This window comes from Ahaetulla prasina, chromosome 6, assembly GCF_028640845.1.
Source record: "Ahaetulla prasina isolate Xishuangbanna chromosome 6, ASM2864084v1, whole genome shotgun sequence".
In the NCBI taxonomy this organism is placed as follows: Eukaryota; Metazoa; Chordata; class Lepidosauria; order Squamata; family Colubridae; genus Ahaetulla; species Ahaetulla prasina.
In genome coordinates, this window is record NC_080544.1 from 2048636 (window position 1) to 2062996 (window position 14361).

A 14361-nucleotide genomic window follows, 5' to 3' on the forward strand; every position below is an offset into this window, starting at 1 on the left:
TGAAAAAGCATCTTTGGGACAACTATGACCTGGATGACTGAGAATCTCCATAGACATTCTGCTTAAAAGCTGAAGATGCCTTCAGGACTGCTCAGCGAGTGCTGCTGGCTTATGTAAGGAAGAAGCACCTTAGTATCACAGCTCAGTGTTTGCTTGGACTTAGCTAACCACAGGATCCTTGTCTGCTGTTTCTACAGCAGGAATCCCAAGCTGGAAATACACCACAAACCCTCTTTCCACCAGAGGTGAGCAGGTGGGTCTCCCAAGAGATGGAGTGTTTCCACCTCAATTGGAAATACTTCCAAAGTTGAGCATAACATGGAGGAGAAATGGAAATATGGTCAGCTTTGACCCTAGATTTAGGAGTGTAGAGAACTGGGTAATCTAACATATTGCTTAGCTCCCAAACTGCAGGAGGCAACCAGGCTGAGCATGAGGGAGGGGTCAAACACATCATCAGTCTTGAGTCCTTTGTACCCACAAGGGATCTAAGTCCAGCCCTCCCTGAATTTTTTTGATTCTTAACTACCACCAATTTGCTTTGACTTTAGTAGTTCAGATTCTTTTTGAAAGTGTTAAATCATGCATTAAACCTATATTCATTCGAACTGCCTTGGCTCGTAGCTTCTTGCACCTGAGACAAATTTAACTTTGAAGGCCACTGACTTTGTCCTGCCCAATCAAATTACATATAACCGTATTTACAAAAGTTGACTTAATTTTAAAGAAATAAAATGTTGGGCTCAGAAAGGAAGTATTATTTGAAAACAAAATCCTGTTAATTCATTGGTATAGAATCCTCAAAGGCTGGCATCTTCAAAACAACCATAGTTATATCAGTTCACAGCAGGGTTTCTGCTGGCCACTCACCTCATCCCTGTTGGGTGCATCTGGAGGAGCAGTGGCTGCTACTGCCAACAGCTTGATTGGGGTCGTGGTATCACTGAACACTTCCGACACTTCCTGGGTCATAGCTTCTTGCATCCTTGATTTAAGATCCTTAACAAGAATGAAGACATTTCACACTGAGAGATGTATCTAATGAAAAGAAGGACTAGGGGTGACATGATAGCAATGTTCCGATATTTGAGGGCTGTCACAAAGAAGAGGAGGCGAACCTAAAGCGCTTGAAGGCAGAACAAGGAGCAATGGATGGAAAGTTACCAAGGAGAGAAGCAATCTAGAACTAAGGAGAAACTTCCTGACAGTGAGGACAATCAACCAGTGGAACAGCTTGCTTTCAAAAAATGTGGGTACTCCCAACACTGAAGGCTTTTAAGAAGAACATAGAACATCAGAGTTGGAAGGGATCTTGGAGGTCTTCTAATCCAACCGTCTGCTTGAGCAGGAGACCCTATATCATTTCAGACAGATGGCTATCCAGATTAGACAACCTAAGTTTAAAAAGGCAAATCTGTTGAAAACCTGCTGGGAAAGTCTTCCAACTTCCTCCCACCACTTTACCTTTAGTGATTCCTGCAGCTGAAGAGCCACGGCTCTGGCTTGCGGAGAGTCGCCTTCCCCTCTGGCGGCCAAATCAGCCAACTGGGCAGCGAGCTGCTCCACCCGGTCACACTTGGCAAGCAATTCCTGGCGGTAGGGCCCCATCATGACGTTGGCAAGACGGCGCCCTTCAGCCACCAGTCCCCGGAGGGCAGCCTGACCTGCATTAAAAAGGAATTCACCTTTCTGTTAGCTGTTCTCTTGGTTCACGGATGAGATAAGAGAAAGAAGCTGTGCAAGAGGGAAAATTAGGTTGACTAAAATCAAGAGTTATAATGGTAGGCCGTTGCAGGAAAGGCTCACCCTTCCAATGTTAAAAGGTAAAGGTTTCCCTGTCCAGTCGTGCCTGACTCTAGGAGGCGCTGCTCATCTCCGTTATTGGGCTGAGAGAGCCAGCATTGTCCAAAGACACTTCCGTGGTCATGTAGCCAGCATGGCTAGACACTAAGATATACGGAACGCTGTTATCTTCCCACCAAAGTGGTACCTATTTACCTACTTGTATTTGCAGGCTTTCAAACTATCATGTTTTCCCAAAAACAAGACCCAACCAGAAAATAAACCCTAGTATGATTTTAGGATGCTCATAAGCCCTACCCCCCCAAAAAAATAAACCCCAGTTAAGATCATCAGCCCTCAGGGGAGGGGGTGCATGGCCAGCAAAGGAGGCAGAGATGCAGGAGCAAGGGGGAGCATATGCAATCAGGCCTGCCAGACGTGCTGCGCCACATGGCCACCCATCCACTCTGTCCCATTGTCTGTCTTTGCTTGCCCATAGCCGCGACAGGGCAGGCAGCCATGCATCAGGTGCCTGCTCCCCTCCCCGCACCTCTGCTTCTGCCTGCTGCTTGGAGGTCAGCCCGGCAGTCGCAGCACTCAAGACTCACCTGCGTTGCACGGGATGCACAAAAGCGCTGACCAAGGGGCCGGCGGGCTATAGCTGCTGTCAGACACCAACAGCACCCTCCCCCGTGCTCGCTGCGTCTTGTGCGCAGGCCAGGGGATGGGGCGTCCTGCTGGGTAGGACCAGGTCAGCAGGGGCCAGTCCCTCGCCATCTGTGGTACCGTGTTTCCCCCCAAAAAAGTTCTAATGTATCTTTTGCAGCATAAAATAAAAATAAGACCAGGTCTTATTTTCAGGGAAACACAGTAGTTGGGCAGGAGCTGGGGCAAGTAACAGGAGCTCACCCCATCATGCAGTGCTCATGTCTCGAATCCAGACTATCAGCTTTCCAGCTGACAATCTCAGCAACTTTAACAGTTGAGCCATCAACCCCTCTCCCTTTTTTCCCCAATGCCACCAGATTGCAATATCATAGAGACCTTGCTGCTCATCCTTTCTTAGGAAGTGAATTTTACACAGCTTACCTACACCCCGATCATCAACGGTAGGGTTGTCTATCCATCTTTGAGCTTGCTCAATCTTTCCTTCCAGATGAACAGCTGGCTTGACGGGTCTGCTGTTCGCAACAGCCTTGTTGGTTTTGGACTGCAAATTCTGAAGCGATGTCGCTATTTGCTTAGCTAATGCCCGGGCTTCTGGAGAATCGCCTTTCCCACTATTGGGAAAAGAAAAGGCTGTTAAGTTAAGCCTTGTAAAGTGGCCCATTAAGCAGGCAAAGCTTAAGTGCAAGAAGTGTAAATCAGTTACTCATGAGCGTAAGCACTGCTACTCATTAAACTTAACAATGCCCAATGGATTTGTTAAGTGGTGATACAAGATTTTATTTACAAGGGGAAGAAAGCATTTTAAGCAGGGGGAAAACAAACAAATGTCATTAAGAAAGGTTGAATTCAAAAAATTTTAGAATGGAAAATGTGGATTGATTATATTCAAAATAAGTATCAGCTAAAAAAATATCGAATAGCATACGAGTAAATTTAGGAAATATTTTGTATTAGATATATTTTTGAAGGAGAGGGGAATTGAGAGTGTGATTATGTGTGGAGTGACTAGAGATTATAATTTAAGATTTATTTTGGATTATGATTGTTAGTTTTGATACCCTGCATTTTGTTCTGGGAAGTCCGGAGGGGCGGGGTAAGAGAGAGGGGAACTGGGGGGGATGAGGGTAGAACATGGAGTGATGTTAATGTACAGGGATTATTGAAGATATATATAAATATAATTAATGTTGGGTCGGGTCTGCCCAGCCACCATTTTAGAATGGTGGGGAGGGAGAAAGAAAGGAGGAGAGAGTAGGAGGTAAGAAAGAGGAGACGAGGGGGAGAAGAGGAAGAAGAGGAAGGAAGAAGGGTAGAAGAGGGAGAAGAGGAAGAAGAGGAAGGAAGAAGGGTAGAAGAGGGAGAAGGAAGGTGTAGGGTGGAGGGAGGAGAGGATGTAGATAAGAGAAGGGGAGGAAGGTCTGGAAAGTAGAAGAAGGTAGAAGAGGGAAGAGAGTTAAAAGGAGGGGGTGGTGACTGGGCAAGCCTGACTAATTGTATATGACTGTACATTGGATGAGTTGTTGGCTATGAATGTAAAAATAAAACTAAAAAAAGAAAGAAAGAAAGAAAGGTTGAATTTACGCTGCTGTTGACTGGAGACTTCGCTTAGACCAGTGGTAGTCAACCTGGTCCCTACCGCCCACTAGTGGGCGTTCCAGCATTCATGGTGGGTGGTAGGAGTTTTGTTCGATACAGGGGTGGGCTTCAAAAATTTTTACCAAGGGGTTCTCTTCCCAGTTGCTGGGTGGGCATGGCCATGGTGGGCGTGGCCTAGTCAGCCTCCTGCACCATGGCGGGGGGTGTTTTTGCCCTTCCAGGACCTCAGACTTTCCTTGAGCCTCTGGGAGGGCAAAACAGCCTCCCCAGAGGGCCTCAGGATCCTTCCTGAACTTCTAGTAGGCCTGTTTTTCGCCGTCCATGAGCCTCTGCGCACACTCTGCACTTACCTGAATCCAAAAAGGGCTGCATGGGGACTCCTCAGAGGGGCGGGGCAGGGTGGGGCCAGCCAGGAGTGGGATTTGGGGGTTCTCCGAACTGCACAGAATCTTAGGTAGAGGTTCTCCCGAACCCCTGTGAACCCCCAGCAGCTCAGCCCTGCTTAAGAAGTGGGAACCTGACTAAAACTGCAAACCTATCTCAGTTTTATCCCAATTCTCCAAATGTCTGCCAAAAAATACTAAATTGTTCATTCATTCATTCATTCATTCATTGAATGTATGTAACTGCCCATCCCACATACATCAAGTCAGCATACATCAAGTCAAAACGCAATTGATTTATCAATTTATTTGTTACATTTATGTGCTACCTCACTCACGGTGGGGCTACTCTACAACAATAAAAAGGAAGAAACAAAAATAGTTTAACCAGAACAAAAGTAAAATAATATGGTAATAAAATAAACAATGAAAAAGAAAACAAGAATACACCAGTATGTTAGCAAAATGATGGATGGGTAGGGAGCAGAGAGCAAGGGGGGAGGGAAATGGAGTTTGCCATAACTCTAGCAGTCACCTCTTAAATATTATTCAGATATTATTACTTATATTTAAGTACCATGTTTCCCTGAAAACAAGACCTCCCTGGATAATAAGCCCAATCAGGCTTTAGAGCGCATGCGGTAAAATAAGCCCTACCTGAAAATAAGCCCTCACCAAAAAATAAGCTCTCCCTGAAAATATTTAATGCACAGCCGGTCCCCACCATTTCCTTTGGTTAGGGTTAGGGAGACAGAGCTGGAAATCAGGTAAGATGGCAAGAGGAGCCCCGTCTTGCTCCAGACACCCCAAAATAATAAAACCTCCCCAAAAATAAGGCCAACGCTTATTTCAGAGTTCAAAAAATATAAGAAAGGGTCTTATTTTGGGGGAAACACGGAATTAATATTATTGTTTAAAAACTTTAAAAACAGGCTAAAAAAGCACAAATTCTAAGCAAAGAGCAGATGTTATTAACAATATCTCAGCAGTCTCCTGGATTTCCCCCCAAAGCCTGGTGGCACAAGCAAGTTTTGAGGGTCTTCTGGAAAATCAATAGCCAGCCTCACTTAAGGGAGGAGGTGGCATAAAGCGGGCACCACGATTTGAATTATAGCTTGAAAGTTGAAGGAAAGCTATCTTCCTCCCCTGTCTTGCCCTGAATTGTCACAAATATCTAGGAACCTTAAATGCCCGCTGTTCATATGCCCATAGAGCAGGGGGTGTCAAACTCAAGGTCCAGATATTGGATCCAGCTCAAGAAGTGCTTAGATCTAGCCCATGGGGCTGCCCTGGGAACAGTGAAGGACTAGCCCACAGTGCCTCTGCCAGTAAAAATGGAGCTTGGGAGAGCAGTGTGAAGCCGTCCCAAGCTCCATTTTTGCTGGCAGAGGGTTGCAGGAGGCCACTGCAGCTGGAAAAGAAGCTCGGGAACCCATTTTGGCTGTCAGAGCACTCAAACCACCACCCTGACATGAGTGACGTCGAGTTGGCCATGCCCACCCTGGCCACCCACTCCGGCCCCCGAGGTCAAACACAACCCTAATGCAGCCCTCAATGAAATCGAGTTTGACTCCCCTGCCGTAGAGCTTCTTATCCCACAAATAACGTGTTACTCAGCAGCAACACAGAGCCAATGCTATCCCAACATGAAAGCACAAACACTTTAAAGCAGAGTTTGCCAAGTTTGCCACTGTTAAGATGGGTGGACTTGACTGCCCAGAATGCTGGCTTGGGAATTCTGGGAATTGAAGTCTTCTCAAGAGTTTTAGGAAAGCCTGCTTGAAGCAATGGAACACACACGGTGAAGTTCGGCCACTGAAACACAGAGATTTTTCAGATATCCACAAAAGAGGTCAATACATACTGTTTTCGAAGGTCGGACAATTTAGCTGTCAATGCAGAGATCTCTCCCAAGGACCGCAAAATGTCGTCTCTCTCCTTGGGGTCTTCGCAGAGTTCTGCAATTTTCCTGGCTTCCGTCATAATGCCCCGGATGTGTTCTTCTCCTTCGCTGCCCCCGTTAGGATCTGCCAGCCAACTCTTCATCAAGAGAAACAGGGGTCAAGAGTTTGTGATCTTTGAATCCCCTACATTCTAACACTGAAATACTGTTCAGGTAAAAACTGATTCAACTGCAGATAATGTAGCCCACATTTTTGGGGGGTAGCCAATGTCTATCTCAAGGTTAAAACAAAGGCACAAAGGGAATTTGCAGGAAGTCGACAGGAAGAATACGTAAGATCTGCAATTGTTGAATTCAATCATTCTCAAATCATTACAGCAACAAAAAGTCATTATCCATTAGAAATCAGAAATCATTTTATGGGTATCCACCACCTGTCAGGGTTCCGACGGATGCCCTAATTAAACCATGAATCTCAAGCCAAATTTGATTTCTTTTGATTTCTTGAATAAAAGTTATTTATTAGGAGCTTCATGTTGGCAAGTTCCCAAATGAAGCCAGCTCTGACCCTACATAATTTACGCTCCAATTATGAGCCTATTTCTCCCACCCACAGGTTGTATCATCAATCACATTTGCCAACGGAGCAATTTCGCAGGTTGTAGAGGTCACTCCCCTTGGCTGCTGTAGGTAACCCTGGGATATAGCCTTGAGAGGGATAAGTGTGGAATGTGCATCTGTCTCTGGCTGCTGTGCCATTTTGCCAGTTTCCCATCCCCCCGATCTATGGCAATTCGAGAGCACACCAGGGATGCTTTGCGAGTTGACACCACCCTTCCCTCTTCACGGCAAGACTGTGAGTACCTGAGCAGCATCTATCTTCTTGGCTATGGCCTGCTTAGAGTTGGTCATCGCCTCCAGCTTGCGAGCTGCATTTTCCACTTTTGCGGTTAGTAAGTCCAGCCCTTGAGCGATCTGCTGAGCTTTCTGCATGGCGAGTGGGGTCGCACCTTGCCCCCTGTTCCGAGAAAAAGACATATAAATCTCCAGATATATTTGCAACAGTTGACCTCGGTACATAGAATTCAGACGGAGCCAAGGTAGGACCCAGAGTGATGGGATATAGGCCCTGGCTGCTTAGATGAGGCCTAACCTGCCCTAACTAAATAATGGAATTTTCCCCCTGCTATCTCCCATCTTCTGGATTAGGGACCTTCCTTCTCAGAGCTACTTACTGAAGAGTAATTATGCACCAAGAGGAACCTGCACAACGTTGCCCAAAATGCAATCATATGACTGTGGGCAAGGCAGATGTGGCCGAAATCAGGTTGTAAGTAGTTTTAGGGGGGTAAATCGCAACTTCAAACGGTCGCTAAGCGATAGTCATAAGTCAAGGAATACCTGTATTTGAGGACTTTACATCTAAAGGGAAATTATGAACGCGTCATGAGAACAGGGATTTAGATGTTGACTTTGTTCCATTAGCAGCAGAATGAAGATGGATGCGGAGGAAGTTATATGGGCCACAAATAGAACAATCTAGGGCAACTTGTGGCTTGCTGGTGGCCCATGGATGTTCTAAGCAGTCTCTTGTGGACATGAAACCCCAATATTAAAAGATGTTCAAACAGGAACAATAGGAAGAGGAACAGACTTTGCTTAATTAAGACACTTCTGCTTTCTCCGTGGCAGACTTCATAGCAAAATTGGGGGGGAAATAATCTACAAAAAAATATTATTACTACTTCCTTGCTCTTCCTCAGTAATAAAACCATTAAGCACACAATTGTCGTGTCCCACTCCTCCGCTGACGGCCGGGTCAGGGAAATCCGAATCAGGCTTGCCTCTGCAGCTCTGCCCAAAGTCCTAGCAAAGTCCTCAGAGCAGGCAGACCAGAAAGTGACTTCAGCAAGATATGTTCGACTTTGCCTGACTCAGAGACTGCCAGAAAGCAGGTCCTTTATATAGGCCATGGGGTGTGGCTCCATGACTCAGCACTCATTAAGGCCTGCCCCTCCCTTCCTTCTGTTGCCTCTGCCTATCCAGTCTTCTGATGCGAGGGTCACTCCAATCAGCAGCTGTTGGAAATAAACTTTCCTCAGGCTCACATGCTGTGGAGGAGGGGGAGGGGTCTAGCTGCTCCATTTGCCTGGGCATGGAGCCAGGGCTGGGGCCGGGGGGTGCTCCCTCCTCTGCAGCCTGCTTGGGCATGGAGCCAGGGGGACCGGGAGGTGCCCCCTCCTCTTCAGCTTGTCTGGGCATGGAGCCAGGACTGGGGCCGGGAGGCATACATTCCTCCGTGTTCGGGAGCAGATAAAAAGGCCCCGGCTGCTGTGAGAGTGGGCAAGACACAACAACAATAAAACACTGAGAGTACAGCATGTGGAATACTTCCATTAAGAATACAGTATAATAGAGACATCTCCTTGGCTTTCCATGAAAGTATAGTATCATTCGTGAATCTGAATTCAAGATAATTCCCCTCAAAATGGATGAGAGGCGGATGATGATACAAGACCCAAGCAAAAAACCTGTGCAGTGCCATTTTCAACCTTTTCAGTTTTGGGCTCAACTCAAACCAGCCTTGGAGATTCCTCCTACCACAAGGATTGGAGCATGGGTGTATATGAGACACAAGTGTTCAGGTATGCAGTTGAGAATCTACTAATAAAGGAGAATATTGTAGCTCAGGATTGACACGAGGGTGCTCTCTGAGCTTGCTTGTATTCTTGCAGACGTTTCATTGCCCATACTAGGTAACATCATCAGTGCTAGTAGGGAGTGCTGTTTGCCGTCAGTTAATATTCTAGTGGCTTGCCTGTCTATGTTGGTGGGGACGGTCTTAGAGGTTCTTTGATTGGGCTGTTTGCTATTGGCTCTTTGGCAGTTTCTTGATTGTTGGTCTGAGGTTAACCTTGGAGTTAATCTATCCTGATCTGGGTGCTGACTATTGGTGGAGAAATGCTGGAGTCTTTCTGCTCTCCTTTGGGCTGGTTGATTGTCTCTTTTGCATAGTCTATAGTTGTTGTTAATGTCTAGGTATCTCTTGATGGCCGATTTGTCATCAGTGCCAGGTGTTGTGGTCCGCCTGCAGCCTGCAGAGCTGGCAACGGATTCGGATAGCGCTGAGGCTGAGGAAGAGCGTGGGCCAGTCCTGGAGACTGGGGAAGGCCCCGATGAGGGATCTGCATCAGAGGCTGAGGTGGGGCCAGAGCCATCGGGGAGTGAGGTGTGGAATCCAAAGCCTCCAGAGCCTGATGCTAGTGAGGCAGAGGAACAGGAGGAACCTGTTCCTGATGCATGCATGAGAAAAGCTGCCAGAAGGCAAGAGCAGTTCAAGCAAAGAGGACAACTTGGGAGTAGGGCCAAGAGATGATTGACCCTTCCCATAAGGCTTAAAAGACCAGCAATGGCATTTGGGCTCTTTGCCGTAAAACAACGTTGATAGCTTCGTCTTGTTGCATTTGTTTTGTATCGGTGTCTTCTGAACTTTTGCCAAGAAAGGCCTTTGGCAGTTTTTTTTTTTTTTTAAGAATAGAATTTTTTATTGGCCAAGTGTGATTGGACACACAAGGAATTTGTCTTAGTGCATATGCTCTCAGTGTACATAAAAGAAAAGATGCGTTCATCAAGGTACAACATTTAATTTTGTAATTAATTAATTTTGTAATTAATTAATTTAATTAATACAAATTAATAGTTTGCCTAATTGGACCAAGGTTGGTGATAGGACTGAGGAATTGTGTTGGGAGGAATTTGCTTTAGTTTAGTTGAACTACGCTGAGAATGAAGTAATTCTCAGCTGTTCGAATAAAGTTTGTTTTTACACTGACTGAGTTTCCTACTTGGGTCACAACACCAGACTTCTAGAAATTCCCTGGCATTTTTGGACTTGACTTGGTCTGGGATGGTCACATTTTCCCAATTGAAACTATGGTTAAATCTGTCTATAAATTGTGAAATTAAAGAATCTTTGTCATGTCTCCTGACTGCTAGTTGGTGTTCGTGGATGCCTTCTGCCAGTCTTCAGCCTGTTCGTCCTACATAGTGGTTGTTGCAGTTCTTGCATTGTATGTTGTAAGATAGTTCCTGTTTTTTCTTCTGGGGTTGCTGAGTCTTTTGGTCTGTTTAGGATGTTTTGAAGGACTTTAGTTGGCTTGTGTTGAGTATCTCTATGCAACTTTGGAAAGGCCCACTTCCCAGTCTACTAAGGCAGCCAGCGCTTCTATGTATAGATCACCTTGGCAGGTGTAATTGTAGGGGGAAACAACCTTAGGGAGACAGGAGGAAGAGCCGAAGACAAAGCAGCGATCAACTAACAGGCAGCACAGTTTCTTGGACTATAAAAGCAAGGGGGGGAGGGGGAGACGTCCGTTCAGATTCTGTCAAGGTAACTTTAGAGCTAGCGTTGCTGGGTATACTTCCTGTCCAGATTAGCTCACAAGGCTGACATCAGGAACAAGGAAAAGTACACTAAGAATGCCTTAAATAAAATTAAAGGGTGCTTTGCAGAGGTCTCCAACCTTGGCAACTTTACGACTTGTGGACTTCAACTCCCAGAATTCCTCAACCAGCACATGCTGGCTGAGGAATTCTGGGAGTTGAAGTCCACAAGTCGTAAAGTTGCCACGGTCGGAGGCCCCTCTGCTTTAGTGCAACTCCAAAATGATGGAAATTCCCCATGAAAATTTGACAAGCAGAATGCCGGGAAAGCTAACCCCTTGAACAAGGGCCATTTGTCAGAAAAGGTATAGGGTCTCCTGCTTGAGCGGAGGGTTGGACTAGATGACCCATAAAGTCCCTTCCAACTCTGTTAATCTGTTAGAAGTTTTATCCACCACTATTAGTGCACTGGTAAAATAAATAAGAAACAAATTCTCTCCTGTGGGTGATTTTTTTAAAAAAAAGAAAGAAAAAAAAGGAAGGAAGGAAGGCAAGGTTTGCTAGTTGTTGGTTGCAGGTTACCTGGCCCGAAGATCAGCTAGTTGATCCGTCAGCTGGCCCAACATTTTGCAGGTGCCTAGAATCTCCCGGCGTTCTTTACCTGCGCACAATTCCCCAACATTTCCTGCTTCGTCCAGGATTTGTCTTATGGCTTGTTCACCAGCGTCCCCTAGGAAGCAAGAATGGGTGAATAGAGGCCATATATCTGATGCATCGTCGGGCTAATTCAATATTCACAATGGCTGACTGCTGAGAATTCGAACAGCTAATTTACCTAAGCAGGGAAGCAGAGTGATTTTGCTTTAAAAAGCCCACAATAAAGTGGATAAATGAACAGTATCTGAAGTTGCGAGATCCACTTTCTCTGAAACGAGGAGGAGTCTCCCACTGGTTGCCCCAAAAGAATAGGCGGCAAATTCAGTAGCAGATGAAGCAGAAAAAAAACACGTCTCCAGTCAAATGGCCTGGAGCAGTGATTGCGAACCTTTTCGGCACCGCGCACGCTCATCTGGGCCGCAACCCGGAAGAGGAGCTGCCCAGGGTGCTTGCGCGCGTCAGAAAATGAACTTCTGGTTTCCAGCTCTTGCATGAGTGCCGGCCAGCTAGTCTTTCAGGTTTCTGGCATGCATGTACATGCGACGATCAACTGGCCGGCGCGCATGCTCACGCAGGAAAATGGAAGACCAGTTCTTCCAGTTTCCAGCACTGCCACATGCAAAAAGCCCAGTTGATCATCATGCGCGCTTGCGCGCCAAAAACCTGGAAGAAGAACGGGTGACGCCGTGCATGCCAGGTGACGTGGCTCCACGTGCCACTTTGGACATGCATGACATAGGTTCGCCATCATGGGTCTGGAGTATCCTTGGCTTGACCAGTTCTAGCATTGGAGATGAACTGCTGGCACCTCAACCATGTCAGTTGTTGCTGGGGCTAATACTAGGAACCTGCAGGCCAAGTCCTCATTAGCTGCCTGTCAAATACAATCCATTGGGCTTTTTAAAAAAAAAGTTTAGGTGTTAGACTTGGGAAAGAAAATAAATATAATTCTGCAAATCTGGAACCAAGATTTTTTTACTAGTATTAACATCCTAATATATATATAGTTAAAATGAGTTGGTTACATTAACCTAAATAGCATAGCATGGTAGAAGTTATTCAATCTGATCAACACTCTGGGGCCAACATAATCAAATCAAGATGGAGAGACAAATTGAGTTAATTAATTATAGAGCTCTGCTCATATACAGTATAATTATTTAAATATGGATCGTATTTCTTTACAAATGAGTTATGCTAATATAGCAATAAATATGCAATAACCAAGAACGGAGACCATTCCAGAATATCAATTAAGAAAGAATACAAGCTAAAGTATTTGGATAACTTAACAAAATAAGCAAAGATGTCCAAACTCTCTTCTGGAGCAGCTTTTGCAGGGGTCTCCAACCTTGACAAATTTAAGACTTGTGGATTTCAGCTCCCAGAATTCCCCAGCCAGCCATGCTCCCGGCTGAGGAATGCTGGGAATTCTGCTCTAAAGTACTTCTGGCCCTCACTCTAATGGCTTTCTGGAAGCTCTTCCCTTTCAGGATGGAGACACAGCAACTCCTTTTCTTAATTTTATCACTTTTAGCTTTTTATTTTAATTATGATTTAAATTTTTGATGTGTGTGTGTGTATGTGTGTTTAAAATAATCTCTGTAAGCTGCCTAGAATCTGGGTGGAGGGATGGGCAAAGAAACTTAGACAAATACATTCTGAAAATACTTAGTCCTAATAGCCATTCCCCTTCCTTGAAGGAATCTAAAAGCTTCCCCAGGAAGTAACTTGTGTTTATGAGTGCAATTACGCCATCAAAAAAGGAATGTGATAATAAGTGTATCATAATTCAGCATCCCAAGAATCTTGGCTTTTATTTTGCCAGCATGCATAAATTTGAGGAAAAATATCAATGATTCCTTAATGGACGGGGAGAAATGGGACTTTGCAGGATTGTCACTGATAGGGGAAGCACTGTGGTGCTATTGACCAAACCAAACTATCCTATTTTTCGCTTCATAAGACGCGAGACCTTTTTGTCTCCCAAAATTGGGTGGAAATGTCTGAGCATCTTACGGAGCGAATATTGCCGAAGCCCTGCCCACCCACACCCTTTGGCCGTTTTTGGCCTCCGCACGTGCCATTTTTGGCCTCTGAAAATGAGACACGCAGAGACCGAAAACGGGATGCCCAGGGATGAAAATGGGACGCACGGAGGCCAAAAACAGAACGCACGGAGGCCAAAAATGGAACACGTGGTGGCCAAAAATGGGGCATGTGAAGGCCAAAATGGGGTGCAGGGAAGCCAAAAGTAGGATGTGCGGAGGACAAAAATGGGACACACAGACAAAAACAGGAGTGTGTCTTATGGTCAGGTGCTTTTTATAGTGCAAACAATATGGTAGATTATGCAAGAAGATATTATCCATTTAGTTGTGTCTGACTAAACTGGCAATTCTATGGGTCAGATCTCTCCATATCTTCCGATCATGTGCTGCTTCTTTAAGTTGTTCTATGCTCTGGCTGGTGTCATCTTTGATGGTGTCCAGCCGTGGTGTTCTTTGGTTTCCTTTTATTTTATTTATTTATTTATTTATTTATTTATTTATTTATTTATTTTTCATATTTTTATACCGCCCTATCTCCCTAGGGACTCAGGGCGGTTCACAACCAGATAAAATACATATAAATACAAATAAAACATCCATTAAAAAACTTATTATAATTGGCCGAATAATTAAAATGATAATAAAAATAATAAAATCCCCATTAAAACCAATTCAAATTTAAAATCTAGTCCAGTCCTGCGCAAATAAATAGATGTGTCTTAAGCTCGCGGCGAAAGGTTCAGAGGTCGGGAAGTTGGCGAAGTCCTGGGGGAAGCTCGTTCCAGAGGGTGGGGGCCCCCACAGAGAAGGCCCTACTCCTGGGGGCCGCCAGCCGGCACTGTCTGGCCGACGGCACCCTGAGGAGTCCCTCTCTGTGAGAGCGCACGGGTCAGTGAGAGGTATTCGGTAGCAGCAGACGGTCCCGTAAGTATCCCGG

The 14361-nt window shown here is 45.4% G+C and overlaps 1 protein-coding gene across 5 annotated transcripts in view; it reads right to left on the reverse strand.

The window, feature by feature from the left end:
* VCL (vinculin) overlaps positions 1-14361 on the reverse strand; it is a 115318-nt gene that overhangs the window by 22999 nt on the left and 77958 nt on the right. For all 5 annotated transcript variants that reach the window (XM_058188625.1, XM_058188624.1, XM_058188629.1 and 2 more), the window contains 6 exons: positions 11299-11446; positions 7198-7351; positions 6295-6470; positions 2872-3062; positions 1465-1664; positions 871-999 (listed from right to left, as the gene is read on the reverse strand). In XM_058188625.1, the coding sequence (XP_058044608.1) occupies positions 871-999; positions 1465-1664; positions 2872-3062; positions 6295-6470; positions 7198-7351; positions 11299-11446 (998 nt within the window). The remainder of the gene's footprint in view (positions 1-870; positions 1000-1464; positions 1665-2871; positions 3063-6294; positions 6471-7197; positions 7352-11298; positions 11447-14361) is intronic.